This window comes from Pichia membranifaciens, assembly GCF_001661235.1.
Source record: "Pichia membranifaciens NRRL Y-2026 unplaced genomic scaffold PICMEscaffold_5, whole genome shotgun sequence".
Lineage (NCBI taxonomy): Eukaryota > Fungi > Ascomycota > Pichiomycetes > Pichiales > Pichiaceae > Pichia > Pichia membranifaciens.
In genome coordinates, this window is record NW_017566986.1 from 193363 (window position 1) to 207267 (window position 13905).

General features: G+C 44.9%; 9 protein-coding genes across 9 annotated transcripts; 4 read left to right on the forward strand and 5 right to left on the reverse strand.

Annotated features, from left to right (window-relative positions):
• Positions 1-178: 178 nt before the first annotated feature.
• On the reverse strand, positions 179-1702 carry PICMEDRAFT_73742 (hypothetical protein; the record flags this gene model as incomplete). The annotated part of the gene is made up of 1 exon (XM_019164571.1): positions 179-1702. The coding sequence occupies one exon, from the start codon at positions 1700-1702 to the stop codon at positions 179-181; it is 1524 nt and encodes a 507-aa protein (XP_019016054.1).
• Positions 1703-2093: 391 nt separating this feature from the next.
• PICMEDRAFT_73743 (hypothetical protein) lies at positions 2094-2438 on the forward strand (the record flags this gene model as incomplete). The annotated part of the gene is made up of 1 exon (XM_019164572.1): positions 2094-2438. The coding sequence occupies one exon, from the start codon at positions 2094-2096 to the stop codon at positions 2436-2438; it is 345 nt and encodes a 114-aa protein (XP_019016055.1).
• Positions 2439-2486: 48 nt separating this feature from the next.
• PICMEDRAFT_12695 (hypothetical protein) lies at positions 2487-3278 on the reverse strand (the record flags this gene model as incomplete). The annotated part of the gene is made up of 1 exon (XM_019159961.1): positions 2487-3278. The coding sequence occupies one exon, from the start codon at positions 3276-3278 to the stop codon at positions 2487-2489; it is 792 nt and encodes a 263-aa protein (XP_019016056.1).
• Positions 3279-4579: 1301 nt separating this feature from the next.
• Positions 4580-5571, forward strand: PICMEDRAFT_17450 (hypothetical protein). The gene is made up of 2 exons (XM_019161606.1): positions 4580-4966; positions 5239-5571. The coding sequence occupies exons 1-2, from the start codon at positions 4658-4660 to the stop codon at positions 5485-5487; spliced, it is 558 nt and encodes a 185-aa protein (XP_019016057.1). The 5' UTR covers positions 4580-4657; the 3' UTR covers positions 5488-5571.
• A 96-nt stretch (positions 5572-5667) lies between these two features.
• On the reverse strand, positions 5668-7243 carry PICMEDRAFT_17451 (hypothetical protein). Its single transcript, XM_019161607.1, has one exon. The coding sequence runs from the start codon at positions 7055-7057 to the stop codon at positions 5726-5728; it is 1332 nt and encodes a 443-aa protein (XP_019016058.1). The 5' UTR covers positions 7058-7243; the 3' UTR covers positions 5668-5725.
• PICMEDRAFT_157126 (hypothetical protein) lies at positions 7237-7675 on the reverse strand. The gene has a single exon (XM_019160931.1). It carries the CDS (start codon positions 7564-7566, stop codon positions 7294-7296), a length of 273 nt encoding a protein of 90 aa, XP_019016059.1. The 5' UTR covers positions 7567-7675; the 3' UTR covers positions 7237-7293.
• Positions 7676-7784: 109 nt separating this feature from the next.
• Positions 7785-11513, forward strand: PICMEDRAFT_12698 (hypothetical protein; the record flags this gene model as incomplete). Its single annotated transcript, XM_019159963.1, has 1 exon — positions 7785-11513. The coding sequence occupies one exon, from the start codon at positions 7785-7787 to the stop codon at positions 11511-11513; it is 3729 nt and encodes a 1242-aa protein (XP_019016060.1).
• On the reverse strand, positions 11297-12539 carry PICMEDRAFT_17454 (hypothetical protein). Its single transcript, XM_019161608.1, has one exon. The coding sequence runs from the start codon at positions 12490-12492 to the stop codon at positions 11545-11547; it is 948 nt and encodes a 315-aa protein (XP_019016061.1). The 5' UTR covers positions 12493-12539; the 3' UTR covers positions 11297-11544.
• Positions 12540-12663: 124 nt separating this feature from the next.
• PICMEDRAFT_17455 (hypothetical protein) lies at positions 12664-13738 on the forward strand. The gene has a single exon (XM_019161609.1). The coding sequence runs from the start codon at positions 12796-12798 to the stop codon at positions 13663-13665; it is 870 nt and encodes a 289-aa protein (XP_019016062.1). The 5' UTR covers positions 12664-12795; the 3' UTR covers positions 13666-13738.
• Positions 13739-13905: the final 167 nt, after the last annotated feature.

A 13905-nucleotide genomic window follows, 5' to 3' on the forward strand; every position in this document is an offset into this window, starting at 1 on the left:
AATGGTTGATATTAGTATCTAGCGTAAAGAGAAGAGATAGAAGAGACAATGGGCAAAGAAAGTGAAACATATAGAGTTGAGTATACAGATGATAGTAGGTGAAAGTAAACCGGTAGTTTCAGCCTTTCACCTGGAGAGTTATATAGAATGATAAGTAGTTTGAACAGGAAAACATCAATCAGATATTCTCGTTATTGACAATGTCGGCGTCGTTGGCGATATTGTCCTCAGCTCCCATGATTTTGTCTATCTTATCGGTAGTATCTCTCTTGTTCAGCTTCTCCTGGGCGGCATGGTTAGGTTGTTCTTGGCCATTCCCTTGATTGGCTCCTAACATCTGCGTTTTGTCCCAGTATGGAGCTAAGATGCGTTCGCAGTCTTTGCTGATTTTACAGTCACCAAGGCTGACGACGAAGTCAGCACTTTGATATATGAATTCGTTACTTCGAGTTTCCGGAGCCTTCTCTGGTGCAAGTGCTGCGATTGCCCGTGGAGGCACAATGGCAGTTTTGGACAATATCACTGGGTGCCATTGCAGCAGATGTGCCAAAGCGTTGGACTCATCTTTGCGGAAAGATGGATATTTTCTGAAAAGGGGGTCCATCCATAATTCGAGAATTGCACGTCCTGTAAGATCGTTTTTGATGATTAGGTTGTCCGTGTTTAGGTTTCTTTCATTCTGCGTTAAAATCAAACTAACGTCTTCTGCGACTGTATGGGTGTAGGTTTTCACAGCCCCATCCGGAGGAATCAAAGGCTGGTTTCTCAACATGATAGGATCTAGGGCCTTCGGCCTGAGCAAATAGTTGTTTAGGTTGATATCGTCACGCATGATGAGTGAGTATTCGTCAATGTACCAGAACCATTTGGCGTGCGGAAATGCATACATTGCCTCTCTCAAGATAAAGATCTTGGACCACCCCTCGGGGTCATTTTTATACTCTTGGAAGATCGGGGTGAATTCTTGGACCCAACGGGAGTAAATTGCGTAACCGTTCTTGTGGGCGTAGTCTACACGGTTCTGGATGATCTTAACAAGGTAGGAGGGCTCCAGTTCTTCGAAATTGATGGCGGTGACCAACACAACCTCCGGCTTCTCTTTTCCTGTATAGATGCGATGTCCGTTAGCCTTGAAGTGTTTGATTGCGTCGGCATAGGTCTGCATGCTCTGCATCTCAGGGGTCTTGTCCTTAGCGTTTTCGTTGGTCATTTCGTTGGTGGCAGAGAGGTCATCGAAGTAGTCCGGCGAGTACGAGTAGAATTTCCTATTCGAGCCGTCCTGGGTGACCTTGAAGAGCTTGTCCAATCCGAGCTCTTTCAAGAATGGAGCCTCCTGGATCAAGGGAAAGATGTATTTGTTTTTCTCTTCGATGATCTTCTTGTTTGATGTCAAGCCGTGCTGGTACTTCGAGCCGAGGTACTTCGAGTCGGTGAACATGGAGATCGACGACGGAGCGTTGTTTGCCGAGAAGAAGTACGTTACTGGCGACGCAACGAACGAGATCAGAGACACGAGCGGGGCCGGCAGTATGCTTCCGACCAGAACAAAGTGCAGGAGGAAGAGTAGCAGCACGATGGGAACGTACTTGCGTGCGGTTGACGACACCGACGACGAGGAGACCTGGAACGGTTTCTTCAACGCCAGCGGCAGTACGGAGGACTGCTGTTTCTTGCGTGCTTTCAAGTCGCTGTTCTGATGCATGGTCGGTGGAAAGTGATGCAGGAGATGGGGATGTCGCTACCGTGGGCCGATGCCGATGCCGATATCAATGCCGAGGGAGAGTCGGAAAGCAAGAGGACAGCCTTCTATCAAGCTAGCACTAGTTTGTGTCTCCACAGCTGGGCGTGCCTCCAGCCATAGCCGTAGCCGTGACCGTAGCTGTGCCACTCCTCTCCCTCGTGCTCTTTACGTGTCCGAGAGTGGAACTAGTGTCGCCGCGAGAGAGAGCGCCAGGCTCAACGAGAGCATGATTTCGGCCACCGCGTCCAGAAGAGGCAAGAGACGACGAAGAGGGAGAGGTGACGAGGTAGAGAGCTGAAAAGAGCACATTAACTACAGCACGCAGGACACAGGACACAGACCATAGAAGACAATGTCAGGCCTAACACAGATGGTGACGGAGATGCAGGTGCAGCTGCGCACACAGCAGGGGGAGTTGCAGAAGACGCTGGCGGCGATCGAGGCCGTGAGCCGGAGCAACTCTGTGATCGAGGTCTCGATGAAGGACGTGCGGACAGGCGGCCAGGAGCACGTGTGGGAGGCGGTGGGCCGGTCTTTTGTCAAGACGGGGGTGGCCGACTACGAGGCGCAGATGAAGCGCCAGATCCGCGAGAACATCGACACGATGAATAGCCTGAACAAGAAGAAGCACTACCTCGAGACGTCCATCAAGAACACGGTCGACTCTCTCAAGAAGGTTGTTGCCAGCAAGGCGTGATAGATATGTATGTACGATGTTTACATTAAGCTTTGTAAGTGAGGACTCCTACACAGCGCTATACCCGCCGCGGGAGGCGTTGCCGGCGGCGCCGCCGCCGGTGATCTTGTTCACCACCTCGAGTACGAGCCGCGGGATCGACGAGATGCTGTCGACGACAATGTCGACCAACTCGTTGAAGAAGTCGCTCGAGTTGCCCATCGTGCTCGTGTTGAACCACGCCTGGGCGACGAGGTACCCGGCAAACGCCACGGCGCCAATCAGGAAGAACATGCCAAACAGGCCGAGCCCGCTGTCCTGCGGGTCCTTGCCGCCGTCCTTGCCGCCGTCGCCACCGCCGCTGCGGCCGTCCTTGCTGCAAAACTGCTTGTTGCTCCACGCAAGATGCACGTCGCCGTCGATGAACGCCGACGTGTGGTTCACCCACCCCAGGCGGTCCTCGGCCGAGTCCACACACGTGAAGTCGAGCACCACGGTCAGCGTCAGGTCGCCGTACGCCACCCCGCTCCACTCTGCACGGAGACCCCTCTGCTCGTCGTACGCGTACTTCCCGTCCTCCTCCCGCACGCTCAACAGCTGGATCGCCTCGTCTGCCGTGTCGAGCCTCACCACGCCGCAGAGCGTGGAGTCCGCAGGACACCCGTGTCCAATCCCGTTGCCCGAAGACGGCTTCCCCTTCTGCATTGCCGCATACCACGACGACACAATCGTCGACGGCGGGGTCACCTGCTTTGCCTCCGAAGAGTGCACCCCAACTATCGCGTCGTCCACCCGCATCTTCGTAAAGTATTCCTTGCCGATGTCGAACGCCGTCACCGCCTCCATGCAGCAGACGGCCATTGTCGCCAGCCACACCGCAAACAAACGGAGTACCACCTGCATCTGTGTGTGTATAGCTCTTTGTATGTCTCTGCCGTGTTCCCTGTCCACTGCTCCGAGATCCGGACGCTGTCCCCACCCGTCCCCGCTGCTTCATCCCCTGGCCCTAAGCCTGATGTCCTCTTGTGCTGCCCACGATAGACGCCATCACCACCTGCCCCCCAGGCTGACGTAAGCACAAGAAGACCTCGTTGCCCCAGAAAGAAAAAAAGCCCTCTTTCCCCGTGTGGCCGCGGCCGCAAAAAAACTCTGCGGTGCAGCCGGCGGGTATAAAAGCAGAGCGCCACCCGCCGCTGTGGGAGCCTTACCATACACTGTCCGGGCATGCACTTCTTTGGGGTTCTTCTTTCTTTGTCGACGTACTTCATAGGATCATTTCTATAGGATTCGTCTCTCTTTGACTCTTCTAAAGAGCCACTGTTTCCAACTTGGTTGATGAGATAGAACCCCCATACCCTCAAAGTGAGAATAGTGTCTGGCATGTCCAGCACCACCCTTCGGGGTGGTGTATTGCCGGATTAGTGATCTGTCATTACAGCTTTGCCTACGATTCTTTGCAATCTAGTCATCTGGACGTTTCACGAACCACCTATTCACTTTTTATTCCTTTTTTCATCAGGCAAACAAAGGAGCGATGATCTTTATCTCGTGGTGTGTACTTCTTCGGAATTGACACGGCGGGATGGGAATGGGTGGCTGTCTGACAAGTATTACTTGTGACCTGTTGGAGTATCTCGACCTAAGGCTATACTGCCTGCTTCTGTAACTCACGCGTAGCCTACTCTGTCCTCCGAGGGACCCTTCGACAAGGAACAACCTGTGTCTGTTCCACCAGGAGTCCTTTTGCCCTTGTGCTTCTACTCTTGTGCTCTTATCCCAGTCCAGGTCCGGACGCTGGTGGCAACGGAAAACGATGAGCCTCATCGTTTTGTCCTCCTCTTGCCCTTTTGGGTTGTCACGTGGGGCAGAAAGCTCTGTTGGCACCGCATGCTTACGTAAGATAGCGGCTTTTTGTCATTGTGACTGTTGTTTTTGCGCAGGGTGCACCCCGCGCACCGCACGCTGAACGCGTACCACTCTGAGGCGTGGCGCGCTCCGGTGCACGGATGCAGAAACCCGCCGCTGCCAAATTTTTCACCCTTTCCGTCCCGCTTTTTTTTTCTGCGTCTCCATACGCACCCCTCGCCCCGTGCAACGACGACAGCACTCGCAAGCGGTTCTGTGCACGTAGACACCCTTGAGAGGAATTTCAAGACAGTGATATCAGCCCTAGTTTCGTGCAAAAAGCCTACCACCAGTACAGATTCAGTCTCTGCAAACTTCGTTCAACAGATCAAACAATGGCTAGATACGCAGCAGTCCCATCAAACCCAGCAAAGTCTGCTTCTGCTAGAGGTTCTTACTTGAGAGTCTCTTTCAAGAACACCAGAGAAACCGCTCAGGCTGTCTCTGGCTGGAAGCTCGAAAAGGCCCAGAAATACTTGGAACAAGTCCTTGACCACGAAAGAGCCATTCCTTTCAGAAGATTCAACTCGTCCATCGGTAGAACTGCCCAAGGTAAAGAATTCGGTGTCACCAAGGCCAGATGGCCTGCCAAATCCGTCAAGTTCGTCCAAGGTTTGTTAACCAACGCTCAAGCTAACGCTGAAGTAAGTATTCTGCCCACACTCACGGTGAAAATTTTGCACAAACATGACTCTCCAGCCCAGCACGCAAGAACTCCCCGCACGTAACACTATGGAGCAATGCCACCACTATAACAAGAACACCTGTGTTAGCCAGCTCGAGCCACAGAACAGTGCTTCAGCAAGACCTGGTGTCGTGTTTTGTCAAAATTCTTCCCCTACCAATCCCCCCCTGCATCTAACATATACTAACATTATTTCTCCATCTCCTCCTTTTTTCGCTCCTATTACCACAGGCAAAGGGCTTAGACGCATCCAAGTTGGTCATCTCTCACATCCAAGTTAACCAAGCTCCAAAGATGAGAAGAAGAACTTTCAGAGCTCACGGTAGAATCAACGCTTACCAATCCTCTCCATCCCACATTGAAATCATTGTCACCGAAGAAGACGAAGCTGTTGCCAAGGCTCCAGAAAACAGAAAGATCGCTTTCAACGCAAGACAAAGAGGTAGACTCTCTTCTCAAAAGAGATTAACCGCTGCTTAGATTTAAAGTCTCTTCGTGTATAGCCTTTTTTCTTTCCTCTTCTATAAAAACAAAAATAAAACTGTTTTACTGTTAAACATGGTTTAATTAATAATATATTACACTTACTAATATAACATTTAACCCGTATCTTTAACTCAATCCCGTTCGGAGATCGATCTCCACTATGTTACTAAATTTTGCTTCTTTACTATACATGCGACTTTACATAAATGGAAGAACTACATAGCTACAGGTCTTAGCTGGCCGTATCAACCTTGTTTCTCTTCGTTGCCACCATATTCATGTCATCTTGCTCCCCCTTGCGCTTACGGGAGATCAAACTACTCAAGTTTTCTAGCCGGTACCCGTTCAATGACGCCTCCTTTAATATTCCAAACTGTCCTAACGTGTTTCTGCTCAACCAAACCCTCAACAATAAAAACTTATGGAGGTCCGCATTTGGCGATTGCAGTTTCAATCGTTCGTAGCTGATCAACACGTCCTCCAAAGTTAGCGACTCTGATGATAAAGAGTCGGATGCAACGGTGAAGTTCATCAAGTCCCCAAAGGTCAAGCGGATGTCGATATCCGTCTCAAGGTCCTGTATCTTGCAGCTTTTTGTTATCACACTTTTGATTTTAAGTAAAATATCAATGAACTTCAACCTAATGCACTCCTCCAAACTGCCGTACAACGAATCGAACTCTGCATACATCTCGTCCTCTTCACATTCAGGTGGGTACAGCTTCATAAAATCGAAATCAACCTTGATTTCTTCGTTTAGCCACGCGTTCCCCAAATCCTTCTCCTTATCAGAAACAAGATCGCAGAAGTCAAGATAGATCGGTAGATGCGTCAGCGTCCGGATTTCTGTATTATCCCCTCCCACTCTTTCACGAGTCTCCTTATCCTCTTCGTCTTGATTTTGTTGCTTCGACCCAGCAACAGATATTTCTGGTCTCTCATACACTTCATCTGGGTCCTCTACGTATTCAATCAAGTCGTCATCATCAAATGGATCGTCAGCCGCTTCCTTAGTAGTCTCTTCTATAACTCCATCACTCTCTGTCTCCCTGGCCTTTTTGGTTTCTTGTTCTCCTTGAGTTTCTCCCTCGCCATGATTGTTAAATTCGTCTTCATCTTCGTCACTGGAGATTTCAACGACAAAATGTGTATTCCCATCCGATTGGCCATCCACTACATCCTTGAAACCTCCTACTCCTTCTCCTTGGTATTCAATGCTGCTATCTCTTTCACTACCATAACTTTCAGTCTTTCCGTTCACTACATCGTCGCTATCGATACTATCCTGAACTTCATCCTCATAGTCATCTTCCTCAAAATTATCTTCCACCTCAATTTCAGGATATCCTTCTGTCACCACATATTTCTCTCCTGTGTTTGTGTTGAATTCTTGGGTATCTATCTCAAAATACTCAGTCTCGTTCCCTATGTTGTCTTCAACGTGATCTTTATTCAGGTTTTCATTTCCGCCCGCTTGGCTCTCTACATATAAAAGCTCATATTCATCCTCATCACTTTCATATTCTAGCTGCTCTTCGCTCGTGTCTGTTTTGGCTGCTTCCATTCCTGGCTCCTTGATATAAATTTAGTAAGTTCTGAAACCTATTATTGGCTAATCTGTAAGTCCAAGTGGAAAAAAATAAACAAAATGATCGGAAAACAAAAGTGGGGCAAATCACGTACCTGGAACGTTAAAGATTGGCTTGATGCAATGTACAGCTGCTGTTGATACTAATGATTACTCTAGCAATCCAACAACTCCCAAGGCACTCCTTCCAATGCCCTTATCCCAAATTGCAGCTACATGCTTTCAAACGTGGCAAGCCGTTCTGAGCCACGCGCCATCATGAATTTTAGCACTGGCACCTTCCTTAATCGGAGGTACATGATAATTTGCCATCCGTGGTCCATGCTCATTCTTCCTTCAACAATATTCAACTCTAGACCTACAACTAACATTTGAATTGACATTGGACTAAGCATACTGTAGCGATGCATGCTTCCGGTGCTTACAGAAATTTGCAAACCGGCAATCAGGATGGTATGTTTGGACCATAACTTATGATTTATCATTGTGGTCCTGTGATGCTAACCAAACAAAAGGGTGTCTCCTTTTTTTTTATTCTTCAGCAAGATTGTTCCTGGTGTCTGATGCCTCAGAACTGGAATTGAGTGATACCATTCTACCGGCTTTAAATGAGGAACAACACACCAACTACCAAAAACGCATCTCAACTCAAGTAAAACCGTATACTTCCAGTAATTGTTTATCAGTCAATTTATTACCTGAAATGTTCCGTTCTATTTTCCCATTTTCCCAATTCAATGCAATGCAATCCAAATCTTTTGATGCTATCTACAACAAGAACGACAACTGTGTGATTTCCAGCCCTACAGGCTCGGGAAAAACAGTTTTGTTCGAAATAGCCATCATAAAATTGTTGGAAGCTCGCTCTAATCAGTCGGATGATTCCTTACTAAATGCGAAGATCCTTTATATGGCACCAACAAAAGCATTGTGTAATGAACGGTATGCTGACTGGTGCTCAAAATTTCAGCCGTTAAATTGCGCCGTGGGAATACTCACAGGCGATTCACCTTTTGTTGAACTAGATTCAATTCGAAAGTCTGACTTAATTATCTGCACTCCAGAGAAATGGGATGTGTTAACTCGTCGCTGGGCAGATTATAGCAAGCTCTTGAATTTGGTTAAGCTTTTACTTGTTGATGAAATTCACATTTTGCGTGAGAAACGTGGTACAAGTTTAGAGGTAGTGATCACCAGAATGATGAGTATGCCTTTGAGTTTGAGGATAATCGCTTTGAGTGCAACCGTGCCTAACATCAACGATGTAGCAAATTGGTTAGGGAAATCTCACGATAGTGAGAAATCGACTACAGCAACCACTTTGGTGTATGATGACACTTACCGTGCTGTATCGTTGGGAAAGACTGTCTACGGATATCAAACCATGGGGACTTCTAATCCATTCAAATTTGAAGGTTTTTTAAATGGAAAGTTACCCGAGGTAATAAGACTACATTCTAAAGGTAAGCCAACCTTGATTTTCTGTTCCACCAGAAACAGTACCGTCACCACTGCAAAAGCATTGCTTCAAGGTCTAAATAATCCTAATACTAGGTTACGAAACATCCCAAGTGGAGTAAGTAGAGACTTATTGGATCTAGCTCAGCAGGGGGTTGCTTATCATCATGCAGGCCTAAGTTGGAATGAAAGGAAGTTTGTTGAGGAAAACTTTATCATTGGAAGTATCAAAATATTGTGCTCAACTTCAACTCTTGCAGTGGGAGTCAATTTACCAGCTTACCTTGTGATCATCAAGGGAACCAAAGCTTGGAACAACAATTCATTAGAAGAATACAATGAATTAGATTTATTGCAGATGATGGGGCGTGCAGGACGACCACAGTTTGAAACGAAAGGGGTTTGTGTTATTATGACCGATGCTTTTAACAAAGAAAGGTACATCAGGTTGGCGAAAGGAACGGAGAATTTGGAAAGCTCGTTACATTTGAATCTCCACGAGAATATCACAGCTGAAATTACATTGAAAACCATCAACACATTGGGAACAGCATTTACTTGGTTAAAGTCTACTTTTTTTTATCAGTGTTATTTACACAATCCTGCTGCATACCCAACTGTGTTCAAAAAATTCAATTCACGCCTTACACCTGAAGCTCAATTGAAGATTTTTTTGAAACGTATTTTGAGTGAGCTTGAAAAAGAACAAATGATTGAGATTGCTGATGGTGAGCTGAATTCAACATCGTATGGAATTGCTATGAGCAAGAGTTATGTTCTATATGAGACGATGAAACAGTTCATCAAATACGGAGAAAAGCTAAGCTTGCAAGATTCACTTCTTATGATTTCAGAATCTGATGAATTCAAGGATATTCGAGTCAAGCTGGCAGATAAGAAGCTTTTCAAGGATATCAACAGTAGTCCTTTGATTCTAAATCCTATTAAAGATAACAAGATCGAGAAATTTCATGACAAAGTTTTTTTGCTAATCCAATTTGAATTAGGTGGTGTGGAATATCCGATGTATCAAGGCTCTATGAAGCTGCACCATGAATTCATTTCTGAAAAACTTCTGATTTTCAAAAGTTTACCTAGAATTTTAAAAGCAGCTGTGGAAGTCTTTTCTCATAGAAAGGATGCTATATCTTTAGCTTCGATATTGAAGCTAACCAGATGTATCTATGCTAAAAGCTGGGAAAATTCTTTTTTAGTTTTGAGACAGGTTGACGGTATTGGGTTGACTTATGCTAAAAAGTTGGAGAGCCGTGGTATTACAGATATAGATCAATTGAAAAGTTTGACAGGGGACAAGCTTGAATACTATCTTGGAATAAAGGCGGGGGCCGGCCAAAAGATTGCTAAGAGCATTGCCAGTATACCAGAGCTAAGTCTACGAGTAGAAAATATTAAATGTGAAAGTTCAGGGACTGTACAATTTGATGTAGCTGTTGATTTGTTTAACACAGAGGACAATATCTCGTACATTTGGAATGGCTCATTTGCTCATATAAATGTTTTGACTAACGTTTCTGGGAGAGTATGGGATTTTCGGAGGCTACCATTGAAAAAGTTGGTAGGGGGAGAAAAATACAATTTAAAAGTTGACCTAGGATATAAATCGGATTACATTAAAGTATATCTTAATTGTGACGAGATTGCAGGACTAGGAAAAACTGTAGAATTGGATACCTTTTCTGCCACCGAATGTCTTGGCACAAGACCATCTAGTAGAAAAAAGGGACAATCTTTTGATTTCGACGATGATGATGAAGTTCTGAGAGCAATTTTTGGAAATAATAGCATCGAAGAGAATAGCAAAAAGAAACTGGTAGATATGGGTGTAACCAGGACACCTCAAATGGAATTTGCCGATTCATCAGATGCCTCGTTCTCCACAGTATCGACTAGTACTGATTCCAGCTTTACTGAATGTAACCACAGATGCTCTGATAAAAGTACATGTCGTCACATTTGTTGCAAACATGGAATACCCAAACAGAAAATTAAGCTGTGCAAGCATGTTTGCAAAGACAAGAGCAAATGTAGGCATATGTGTTGTAGAGACCAGTTTGATTACGAAACTAGGCGTAAAAGCAAAATAGAAAGAAAAAGAATGAGACAAAATACGTTTGATTTTGCTCAATGTGCTACTCCCAATAAGTCATTTACTTCAGTCGTTATCACAGAGAATATTATAGGTAAAGCAGATGACTTAAGTGATGGCAACCCTCTAAACTGCGAACCTACTGCTAGTAACAACAAAGGTGTGCCATTAGTGAAAGACTGTCCTACAAAAATGCCTGTCTTTTTGAAAAAAGTTAGCAAGCCTTCGCCGGTACGTACAGAGGAACCAACTAGCACAAAGGCTTTAAAAGATGATAATTCAGAGCTTGGTACAGAATCCAAATACGGTAAACTTAAAACTTCTAGATTTTTCAAAACTTCGATAAGGGATTCGGGGATGAAGCGCAACAGGGGGTTACTAGATATGTCAGATTCAGATGAGTTTAGTGATACTTTTGATTCAGCACTAGATAAGGCACTCAAACGTCATAAAAGAGTGAAGCCAATACCAAAAAAAGATTCTTCAAAAAAACGTGACGAGGCAGTTTTCTCAAAGACCACAAGAGCAGCAGATATGATAATCCTGAGTAATTCAGACTTGCCTAAACTTCAAAAAGTTTACGAATCCGGCAATTCTAGTCAGTTGGATTCTGCAGAGGATATTATCATAGTGAATCAAACTTTACCCAAAGTAATCCCTGTTCGGAAATTATATCCGCTTTCAAGTAGTCATGACTCCAAAAATAATCAAGTAACACATTATGCAGATCACGGCGGAGGAGATGCTGAAGATACTAATACCGGTTGCAGTGGAGAGGACACAACTGCAATGACCTCAGTCATGGAAGAAGCAGTAAACAAGGAGATATTTGGGTTTTTGGACTCTGACATTGAGTTTGATTCGTGAGTAGATACATTTAATGCTGACAGAATAAGTATTACAAATAAGTTTTAGCTATATAAATTAAGTCTTTTTCGGAAATTTTTAAGTGCAAGTCATCGATTTTGAGGAAATCAATCTTGCCGTCATCGTGCAAACTTTTCAAACCAATGAGGTCAAAGGTGTAAGAGTCTGTTTTGTTGAATGAGATAAGGTCGCCAGTTTCTTGGTCTTCATCGTAGAACCAAGCAGACTCTTTAGGAACTAGCATTTCGTCCTTATCAAACATCACCATCACAAACTTGTTCAAGCTGACAAACCTGTCGTAGTATTTCAAGTCTTTGAAAAGCTCATTGTTAACATATTTCAAGAACGCAGACTTCTCGAGATACGTTCCGTAATCATTTACATCTCTAAAGTACTGAGCTTGTATAATGTTGTTTTGAATATAATCAGTGTAAATTCTGCTTTTGATCAATGCATTTCTCCTTTCACAAAAAATGTTTCCCGGTTGACAGGGTGGTAAGTCCGAGATACCATTTTGGGGGCTGCCGAATGAGATGAGATTATGAAACCTAACATCACAAGTCTGTACCAACGCCCTGAGGAATAATCCTCCTTGTGAAAAACCTATAGCATTGAATCCCTGCTTAGGGTCAAACTCGATGTTTTGTATCTGCTCACACACGTCTGTTAACTGTGTCATGGCGTCTCCCAATATTGATGCCTCTTTGTCCTTACCTCCATCTCTGTCGATGTAAATAGAATAGATGTCCAAATCGGGATGCTCTTTTTGCAATGTATCGGAAACCCATTGCATCGAAGCAGATTCATATGAGTCTCCCATTCCATGCCAAAGAAGGACAGGCAATCGGTCCGAAGAAGTTTCTGTTATAGGGGCGGCAACATGCTCAATGCTCGAAACTACGGCATCCCGGGGCCCCGTAATCAGCGAAGCGTTGTCAATGGTTAGTAGCACTCCCAAGAGCTTCCCCCAAATCTCCATCGTAAAGTTAAATCAAACTAGTCGTCTTTGAGCTCTCAGCCCCTTGCTTCGACACCAGTTTTGTAACTCTACTGGTAATGGGGAGGTGATGTGACATTTCCGTCATGTCAAAAGATAGATGATGATGGCTTGATAAGGGAGTTGCATGCGCCACCAACATGTTTCGTGGCGGTGCAAAGTAGAATTTTTTTCTTTTCAGTCCTGCTTCTAAAAAGTGAAACTCTACAGCTTCCAGGAGCTTTCCAGAAAGATTACGGGGACCAATCAAACCCAGAAGCCGATTTGAATTGAAAACTGATCAAGATGGCTCAAAAGAAAGGAGTTTTGAAGAAAAAAGTGGAGCAAGTGGATGTGAAGAGCAAAGAAAAAGAGCCTTATGAGTACACGTCTCTAGATGGAATAATGCAGGAAAAAGCACTGCTTGCTGCAGAGGCACAAATCTACAAGTTGAACAAAGATGGCTTGCTAAACGAGCCAGTTCTTTTGCAGCTGAGCACACTTTTGCCAACGACACGTACGAAGGAGAGTACAAGGAGAATGATCGTCATACCAAACCGATTGCACACAGTAAAGAAAACATCGATTTTGCTTGTTACGAGAGACCCGGTGGACACCTTCAGGATACCGTTGACAGAGAAAACAGCTGTAACGACGGATTCATTTACAGAAATTGTTGGGTATAAGAAATTCAAAAGCATGGTTGGAACGTCGAAAAAGGCATTGAAAACTCATCACGAATTTGACTTGATTGTAATTGATCATAGGTTGTTCAAATTTCTTCCGACGCTTCTTGAACCTACGATTTTCTGCAAGTCATCACAGAATTTTCCGTTGATGGTACAGATGGCCATGCCGTATTCAGAAGCTAAACGGCCTCATGCAAAAGACGATCGTGTCGAACCAAAGTATGTGCAATCCCAAATCAAGGCCTGGTGCAAAAACACGACTTTTGTTCCCTCTATAGGGCCATCTTTGTCGATCGTTGTGGGACACCCCGGGATGACAGGAATACAGATAGTGGAGAATATAGACGCTGTGCTAACGTTTTTAACAAACAAGAAATTCGGCCCCATTGGCGGAGTTATCGAAGACGGAATGAATGGAGTAGTTGATATCCATTTGCGTGCCAACGACAAGGCGGTTCCTATTCTCAAAAGGTCAGAAAGATCCTGATAATTCTCGCCGGGTCCTTATGTATATTTATAAAGCACTGTATTACTTGATTCTTCGACTTCCTTGCAATTACTACAGGAGAGAAGCCCGGACAGAACAAGAAGATCATCATGAAAAATTACTTAGCGACCTCGACCCTTTAATCGCATCGGCATTTTCGACCGTAATTTTCCATTGTATTACTCGACACGAACGCTTTTATCGCCTTTCAAAGGTATCGCTAGAAGGTGGAAGCTAAGC